The sequence below is a fragment of the Betta splendens genome, chromosome 6 (assembly GCF_900634795.4).
Source record: "Betta splendens chromosome 6, fBetSpl5.4, whole genome shotgun sequence".
In the NCBI taxonomy this organism is placed as follows: Eukaryota; Metazoa; Chordata; class Actinopteri; order Anabantiformes; family Osphronemidae; genus Betta; species Betta splendens.
The window spans coordinates 17,517,828-17,526,960 of NC_040886.2; the positions used below are offsets into that span (position 1 = coordinate 17,517,828).

Sequence of the window (9,133 nt, forward strand, 5' to 3'; positions counted from 1 at the left end):
GATTCAAATATTGTCATATGAAGTCCCTGCGCAAAGTAACCCTGCGACAGAGCTTGTCTGAAGTGATTTATTGGACCACAATCTGGTCACAGTTTTTATTGCACTAAAGCCATAAAACGGTTGGGTGACTCTCGCTGGAGTCCAGACAATTTTGGGTTGGTGTTTTTAGACCAAATACATAGCTTCTAAAGAGTAAAATGAAACCTCATTGACCACAGTCAGTTGTTGCTAGGCAGAGATATAGGTGCACAGACACCTGCCCACTGGTGGACATATGTGACAGATTTGGACAGGCTGGACAATGAATGGACGCTGTTTATATTTAGATAGGCATAAATAACTGTCATTTGGATATATTGATCACATTTATTGCTATTATAGGTGCTATAGTCCACAGCGCCTAGTGGACTACAGCGCCTAGTGGACTGAGAGCCTCATGTGACTTTCAGACGGCCTACAGAGTTCTGCAGCAGCATCCTCAGATCCTCAGCAGTAGACACAACACTGGTATATATAAGTTTGTAAGTGGGCCTTTTGTTTTCTGTATTAAAAAATGAATAGAAGTGAATATGATATTTTGTGTTGAACCTAAACAAGAATTAAGTAATTGTTTCATTGTTTCATTGTTAATTCAAGAGGAGACATCTCACTATTGTTAGTGGTGGGTGGGTTGGCGGGATGGTTGGAGCAGGGACAATAATACCACAATATGACAACAGCAGCTGCTGCAATCATGTGACCAATTTACCCAGAATGCAGTGTGACAGTCCTGTAATAAAGCGTGACAGTAAAAGGGTGCTTTCAAACCACAGAACAAAAGTATTTTTTCAGACACGGCAATAAATTTACTACAAAAACCTGAGTTTTGAATTTTTTCAATTTAGAAGACACCTGTGTCTCCTATATCTTACGTTATGCTACAGAGAAAAGCAACTACCTTCATTTTCTGAGAATGAACATGAGCTGTGTTGTGTTTACTGTAGGACACCTGGGTAGTGGACCATTAAAAAAGATGATGTGGTGTATGAATGAGCTGCATTGGTTTAACCTTAACATAAATGAGCTTACGGGCTTCTGTTCTTAGTTTACTTTGTTGTTTGTTAGTTGTTAGTTTCTACATGGTTGTTTTAACACTTTTACATTGAGTAGACCACAGATCTTTGAGTTCGGAGGTTTCATGAACGCACCTTGAGATTGTTACACACGGCGGCGTCACGTGGCTTGTTCACGTACTATAAAACAGTGAGAGCGACAGTGAAGCTCAGGTTCGGTTGTGTCCGGTTCCTGAAGGTACCATTATAGTTTTGTTTTCGGAACCTGGGACGAAACACAGACCAACGAACACAAGGAGCAACAGTCGTAGCAAAGGTTGGTTCAGGGACACTGGGAAATAATATTTAACCACTTTTCGTAGCTGTCTAAGTAAATGTTGTGGACTTTGGTCTCAGTTCTGGTTCACTGCGGTTGCAACGCGTGTCAGTTTGTTTTTGAAATATAGGTATAAAGCTTCACAAACATGAAATGGCCACAACGTAAATGTGGAGTCACTACAACGACAGCGTTTGATTTCTTGTCTTGACTGTTACACGGAGCTTTTTTCCAGAAGTAAAGCACTCGGATCGAGTTGTGCGTCCTCAGGGACGTCGTTCATCTGCCTCCACAGGTTGGGATGAGGGGAGGCAGACAGGTCGCTGGGTCCTTCATGTATTCGTCCCTTTGTTTTTTCCGGCTGCTCAGTTCAGGATGGAGGGTAAAAAGCGTCCCGTGAAGCTGTCGGTCCATCCGTCCAGAGGACTCGTGGATGAGAAGTTCACGGTCCTGGTCCAGAACGTCCCCCCTGGTTTCCAGCTGACGGTCCACGCTCTCCATCAGTGTGAAGACGGACACAGCTGGCACGCGTTTGGTCACTACACTGCAGACTCCACTGGGGCTGTGAACGGTACAGAACTCAGTGAACTGGACAAAATGTTTGGAGGCTCAGAAACACCAGAATAGGAGATAAGGATTCACTCCTTTACTTTACAGTTGCAGAGGATCTCAGTCTGGGTGGAACATATTCTGGGGTTGAACAGATGGGTCTATTGTGGAGCCTCAGACCGGTTCCAGGCAGCAAACCTGGACTCAGGTAGAGCAACCTGACCACTAGGACTAGTAGAACCAACCAATGAGTGTAGTCAGAGGTGACTCTCTAAAACCATCCCTCAGGCTGAGAAAGATGAACGTCCAGACTCCCATGGAGGTCACCGTGTCCGTGTTCAGGGGCCACCAGACTGAGGGCTTTGAGGATCAGGGGCCGTTGGTGTCTGTGGTGGTGGAGCGTTGGTACATGGCGCCTGGTGTCTGCAGAATCCCAGTCACAGAGGGGGGCCTCACTGCAACCCTCTTCCTGCCCTCAGGTAGGACCACATGTTTGCTAGCAGAAATGACTGTGTAATCTGGCTACGTGCTGACGAGTGTCTGATCTCGTCCGAAGCCTCTGGACTTTTCCCGGGTATCTTGGACCTGTGGGGGGGTGGAGGGAGGCTAGTGGAGTACCGTGCAGCACTGCTGGCCTCTCGTGGCTTTGCCTCTCTGGCTCTTGACTATATGACTCCTAAAATCAGCTTGGAAACAGGTCAGATGGTGGAAAATGAGTACTTTGAGGTAAACACAGTAAATAATATTAAAAAGATAATTCATCTTTAACTCTCCAAATGTGCTTTTTATCTGAGAGGCCTGTTTCTGACTGGATTATTGTTTCAGACGGCCTTCAGAGTTCTCCAACAGCATCCTCAGGTTCTCAGCAGCAGAATGGCCATTGTCGGCCTTTCTTTAGGCAGCAGTGTGGCTTTTCAGCTCATGATTTACTCTCAAGTAATAAAGGTGAGACAACTTGACATGTGATACTGGATGGATATGGTTTGCTGTATGAAATGTGTCTATCGGCCTATGTGGACTCTGCAAATACATGAATTTAAGGGCAAATAAAGCCTTTGTTCACTGAGTGTCAGTGTGATCTTTGAAGTGTTTGTGTGTCTCAGCTCAGGTGTGCAGTGTGCATTAGTGGGAGTCATGTGCAGCCAGCTGGTGGATCTGTGAAGCAAACATTGGATTACTTAAGTAGGTAAGTGGTTCTATTAGTCCTGACACCGGTCAGATGGATCATGTTAATCTCACAACCAGGGTTTGAAACTAAGTTTTACTAGTGTTCACTGTCGGTACAGATAGTCCAGGATAAAATCAGCTAATGTGATTCTTAAACTTTTGTTTCAAGTCGGCTTGAATCATTGTCAGTCAAACCTTTTTAGTTTTGTTCATTCAGAAACTCCGGAAATACTTGTTTCAATGAGAAGAATGAGCTGATCTGCCGAGATCTGGTGCTGCCCATCCCCACTGACCCCAAACTCAAAGCAGACGTGAGTACCACTCAGCCTCTCCAGCCTTTTTAGATCATCACAGGAGGTCCTGCCCACCCTGTTGGTAGGACATATAGTGTATCACCAGGGGTGTGGCCATGCCTGGCTGTGTGTGTGTGTGTGTGTGTGTGTGTGTGTGTGTGTGTGTGTGTGTGTGTGTGTGTGTGTGTGTGTGTGTGTGTGTGTGTGTGTGTGTGTGTGTGTGTGTGTGTGTGTGTGTGTGTGTGTGTGTGTGTGTGTGTGTGTGTGTGTGTGTGTGTGTGTGTGTGTGTGTGTGTGTGTGTGTGTGTGTGTGTGTGTGTGTGTGTGTGTGTGTGTGTGTGTCACCTGGACCCTTAAAGGAGGACCACAGAAATCATGATGCTGTTTGTCTCTGAGCAGGTTGGACAGCTGAGGTGTCCTCTGCTGCTGGTTGTAGGTGAGGACGATCAGAACTGGGCAGTTTCCGAGTCTGCAGTGGATGTAAGTTATGTCTCTATCATTTGCCTTGGTGTTCCTGCAAATCTAACATGGCCAAGGCTGTTAAAAGAGGCAAAGATGTTTGTGTTTAACAGCCATGGTGAACAGGATGTGTGTTGTGGATCGCAGTAACAGTGTTACTAACCCACTGAATCACCACAATGTGATGTTAGGTTAAGTAGATGCTGTGTTTAAAGCAGGACAATCAAAAGCATTGAACTTCCAAGAACATGGTGTCAACTAAGATGATGAACCTGTGATGTGTGGGGGGGGGGTGGATCACAGCTCCACAGTAAAATAAGGTCTCAATGAGTTGTGATTTGCTGTGATACTAACTGGTGTGAAGCAATAAAACCAGTTGACAGTTATTAGATGTTTTGACCTTCTTTGCTGCAGATGAAGCAGATGATGGAGCAGGCCGGCAACAGCCACCTGCTGACTGTGCTCTCGTACCCAAACGCCGGTCACCTGATTGAACCTCCCTACTCACCACACACCAGATCCAGCAACTTCAGATCTTCTGTTGACAACAGTTTCGTCGTTTGTAGGTTCAACACTGGACTAAAAAAATTTTAGAGACTGACAGGAGCTGATGATGTGAGGTTATCACACCCAAAACTGGAACCTGAGTGGTTGTTACTTTGCCTTTGCAGTAAAGACTCTGTGGGGCGGAGAGACGGTGGAACATTCCCGGGCTCAGGAAGACGCCTGGAGGAAGATTCTGACCTTTTTCAGGGAGAATCTGTACGGACGTGGTTCAGCGTTGGTGTCAAACTTGTAACAGAGGTGTCCGATGTCACCATGTGTTTATTGTACATGTACCTTACTGTAGTTCTGACAACTGGAAAAAAAAAACATTTTTTTTTTCAAACATTGCAATAAACTACAAAAACCTGAGTTTTGAATTTTTCAAGCTTAAAAGACAGCTCCCCCTACTTTATTTTTAGTTACGCTTCAGAGAAAAGTTCAAACCAAACTACCTTCACGTAGCTGTGTTGTGTTTACTGTAGGACACCTGAGTAGTGGTACCCATGCATGGATGGAGCACCAGATGCATCCTATTTATACGCAACAGTTGCACCGTTTAGAGAAAATAAGAAAACGTGAGTTACGACCTGAAGCAAACTGGTAAAAGGAACGACTCCGTTCGTGCAGAGACTGATGAATAAACCAAGCAGCTTTATCGGCCTGTCTGTGAATTGGACGCCACGTTTCAGGGACGGATTCAACCTGTTGAATCAGAAACAGAACGGAACAAAAACAAGGCAACACACAGGAACCGAAACGAGAGTCCAGGGGGTAGGTCCATCTCAGAGGGGACACAATACAACGTCCAAACCACCTCTCCCATACCTCCTCTGTGGAGGTCTGGGAGGCCGGCATCTGAACAAGACACAGCCAGAGGCCCACATGGGTCTACGAGGATGCTGCAGCAGAAGGTGACGGAGGCGAGGACACCAGCCCAGCCTGAAAGTCAAGAACAACCAGGGAAGGTTGCTACGACCACCAGGAGCTGAGGGAGACGCTGTCCTCTCTGGACCACCAGGAAACAAGGTTGGCATCAGGGCTCTGGGCATAGGTGAACTAGGCGGTAGCGTAGGGCGTCACCTGCTGGGGGTGCCGCTCCAAGCCTTCAGAAAAGATTGCGCATCAGCGAAGCAGAGGAAAGAGACAGAAAATCATGATCTCGCCTAGGGCGCAAACTTAGTCACGCCTGGTTTGCGTGGTCTCCTCCGAACAACCAGGAAACACAGCTGGCGTGATCCTCTCCAGGCCTTCAGGAACCAGGACTCGAGGGGTCCGTTTCATCAGGCCACCAAGAACTAGACCTGGAGGGGTCTGCACCGAACCATCAGGAACCAGGACTAGAGGGGTCCGCTTCATCGGGCCATCAGGACTAGAGGGGTCCGCTTCATCGGGCCATCAGGAACTAGAGGGGTCCGCTTCATCGGGCCATCAGGAACTAGAGGGGTCCGCTTCATCGGGCCATCAGGAACTAGACCCGGAGGGGTCCACACCGGACCATTGGGAACCAGGACTAGACGGGATAGTAATGAGTACCACTAATACTTACAGCTAATTTTAGAAAGCCTGTTTATCAGCTTAGATGTTGAGGTACTACAAGGTCAGTAAGGCTGTAGCTTAACATTGTTCACCCAAAGGGTGAGGCCGACATTGGTTCATGAACAGTGCCACTTGTGAAAGCCAGAATGACGTGAGGAGCTCAGCCACTACACCCAGCCAAACAAGTGGAGGGAAGTAGCCAGGGAGCCCCCACACCTTCAGGTCCAGGAGGGCAGGTGTTGCGACCCAAGCTGCCCACACAGAGACAGCACCCGAGGTCAGAGTGGACCACAGTGGGTCAACACTGCCCGCCCCATGAGAACCAGGGGCAAACACTCCCCCCGGTGGGGGGGTCGGCCTGAGAGAGTGGAGCCCGAGGACCCGCAGTCCCTAGGAAGCCCACCTCTAGTTCACCACCTCCACACGAGCGGAGCGGATCCTACCCCACTGGCTCCTGGCACCCCCTCTGCAGTGAAAGAGCCCACCCCCCAGCCCTGAATGTATGTGTATGTGGCTAGGTATGAGCCCAAGTCCCTCCATCAGTCCCCTCGCAGACCTAAGTGGATGAGTGCGGAGTGATGTAGTTGGGAAGCAAGGTACCGGGGTTCACAGAGCCAGGTTCCAAACTTGCTCTGCTACCCATTCTCCAGGGGCACCCAGGTCTCCATCCTCAGGTCCACCCCCGCACACTGGCAGGGAGGCCCGCCTGAGCTCCCCGGAGACAGAAACACGCCAACCCTCCAAACGGCCCTACTCTGGAACCCAGCAGCCACTACACCTCAATCAGAGTGTAGTTTTGTTTATTGATTTGAACGAGCAGACAATGTGTCTTAGGTGTCTAACAAGTGAATTCATATTTGTGGGTAATACTCAATATTGTTTCCTGTTGCACAAAGAACCTGTGCGCCTCCAAATATCATCATCAAATACCTGTCTTTAGCGTTAACACTACTGTAGTCCCTGGTTTAATGTAGAGACTTCCTGTTAGTTGCTGAACACAGTTTGAGGGAGGTCGACTTCTCCTTCACTTCTGCCTGTTTTAGTGACACTTTGGTGATAAATTTGCTTCATGTCCACTTTTTATGCCAGACCACTTTTTTATGTTTTATTACTGCTGCTGGTCGGAACCTGCAGCATTGACACCTGCACATACACACATTACCACTTGTACTGCACAGACGCAGATTGTAAATTAAATCAAATTTAATATTTTGAATTAATTAACATATTCATATGTTACTTGACTCCTCTTGTGTGTCACAGGAGGAGTCTGCTACTCAGTCACCTTTGCTCAATTCTACGTTTATTGGGATGTGCGAAGAAAACATGCGAAGATTTGTACTTAGAGGTTCATACATTTAATATACAGTTTTTTGGATTGTAACTTACGCCAAGCTTAGTAGGAAATCTACTCAAGTCTTTGCACATGAAGCCCAAGGAAACCAACAATGAATTACATGATGATACAAAGATTGACAGAATTAAAAGTTAAAGGTTTCCAGAAGTAAACTATTCAGGTTGTTTCTGTGTTGATAAGATACATACTGTATTGATCCCTTAGAGACATTGTGTTCTCTGCCGCTCCCCCTCCGATGGGGAACCAGGGAGCTAGTGTAAAGTGTCTTGCTCAATGAAACACCTGGTGGGATTCAACCGGTAACCTTGTGCTTGCCAGGCCGACGCTTTACCTATTGAGCCACTTAACTTTGTTGATGGATCAAGTTAGGCGTCATCAGAGATGTCAAGCATCTGCCTCGACAGGTTGGGTTTGTTTTTTAATATAATTCATCTTCAACTTTTCAAATGTGCTTCCCATCCCTCAGGCTGAGAAAGATGAACGTCCAGACTCCCATGGAGGTCACCGTGTCCGTGTTCAGGGGCCACCAGACTGAGGGCTTTGAGGATCAGGGGCCGTTGGTGTCTGTGGTGGTGGAGCGGGGCCTCTCCTTAGGCTCCTGTATCAGCTTCAAACTGGCTGTTTACTCCCAAGTCATGAAGGTACGACAAACGTTTGTTCACCACCGTGATTAACCTCGGACACATGATTTTCTCGTGTACTTTGACTTTAAACTGCGGTGGATAATCAGCAGTTAACTGGTGGTTCTTATCTGTAGCAGTGGTAATATGCAAATGTACCAATACAAAGCATGCATAGTTACAGCTATCAAGAACACAAGTTATGTGTGTGTGGGTTGACTCATTCATGGTCAGGGTGAGTTAATGTTAATGTGTTTATCTCAGTTCAGGTGTGCAGTGTGTATTAATGGGAGTCATGTGCAGCCACCTGGTGAATCTGTGAAACAAACACTGGAATATATATTTTTGTAAGTGGGCCTTTTGGTTTCTGTGCGTCCTTCTTGTTTTTTAAGCATCTCAGACAGAGACTGGTAGATGAAAATAAATCACAGCAGTCACTCAGTTTATACAAATTCTGTGTGCACTGGTGTGTGTAAGTAAAGAAGCAAAATCGCAAAGAGTTTTACTACAGTATGTAACAATGCAACAAAACGCATTGAAATTCAGCTGATGGAAAATGAACCTGCATTTACAGATTGGTGTTAACCTCCACGTTAAGCTCTGTTTATGCAATTCAACAAAAAATAGGAGAAAAAAATGTAGTGGGGTGACTGTGAAATATTGTGCTGTACCCAAATATGACCTGAGTCATTATTTGTTTAGCTTTAATGAAAACCTGGCAAAGGTAACATTTAACGAGAAAAACGAGATGATCTCTCGAAACATGGTGCTGCCCATCCCCACTGACCCCACACGCAAAGCGGAGGTAAGTACCAGCCACAATTCCTCGCTTTCTTTATTCTTTCATTAACATTAACTGTAAAAGGGTCCTTTCAAACCTACAGTAATATAAAAACGTTTAGTAGCGTGTGATGACAAGAATAAATTAATGACAAATCTTTCCCGGAGTTGTAATGTTTCAAAAATGAATCCTCAGATGAAGTATGATGTGTAAGGAATTCTCTAAATCTACAAACCAGCTGCTGTTTGTCTCTGAGCAGGTTGGACGGCTCAGGTGTCCTCTGCTGCTGGTTGTAAGTGAAGACGACCAAAGCTGGCCGGCCGTCGAGTCTGCAATCGATGTGAGTTTATTGACACAATGTAATAAGTGAACTTCTCCTTGAACCGCCGCCTTATCGGGGTGGAGGAGTTTGTGTGCCTGAATGACCCCTAGCTACGTTGTCGGCGGGCTAAATGCC

The 9,133-nt window shown here is 46.5% G+C and overlaps 1 protein-coding gene across 1 annotated transcript; it reads left to right on the plus strand.

The window, feature by feature from the left end:
- Positions 1 to 1,207: 1,207 nt before the first annotated feature.
- LOC114856741 (acyl-coenzyme A thioesterase 3-like) lies at positions 1,208 to 4,751 on the plus strand. The gene is made up of 11 exons (XM_029152418.3): positions 1,208 to 1,368; positions 1,738 to 1,939; positions 2,026 to 2,125; positions 2,206 to 2,396; positions 2,474 to 2,643; positions 2,743 to 2,862; positions 3,021 to 3,103; positions 3,302 to 3,395; positions 3,777 to 3,857; positions 4,251 to 4,398; positions 4,508 to 4,751. Exons 2-11 carry the CDS (start codon positions 1,744 to 1,746, stop codon positions 4,633 to 4,635), a joined length of 1,311 nt encoding a protein of 436 aa, XP_029008251.1. The 5' UTR covers positions 1,208 to 1,368; positions 1,738 to 1,743; the 3' UTR covers positions 4,636 to 4,751.
- The last annotated feature ends 4,382 nt before the right edge of the window (positions 4,752 to 9,133 follow it).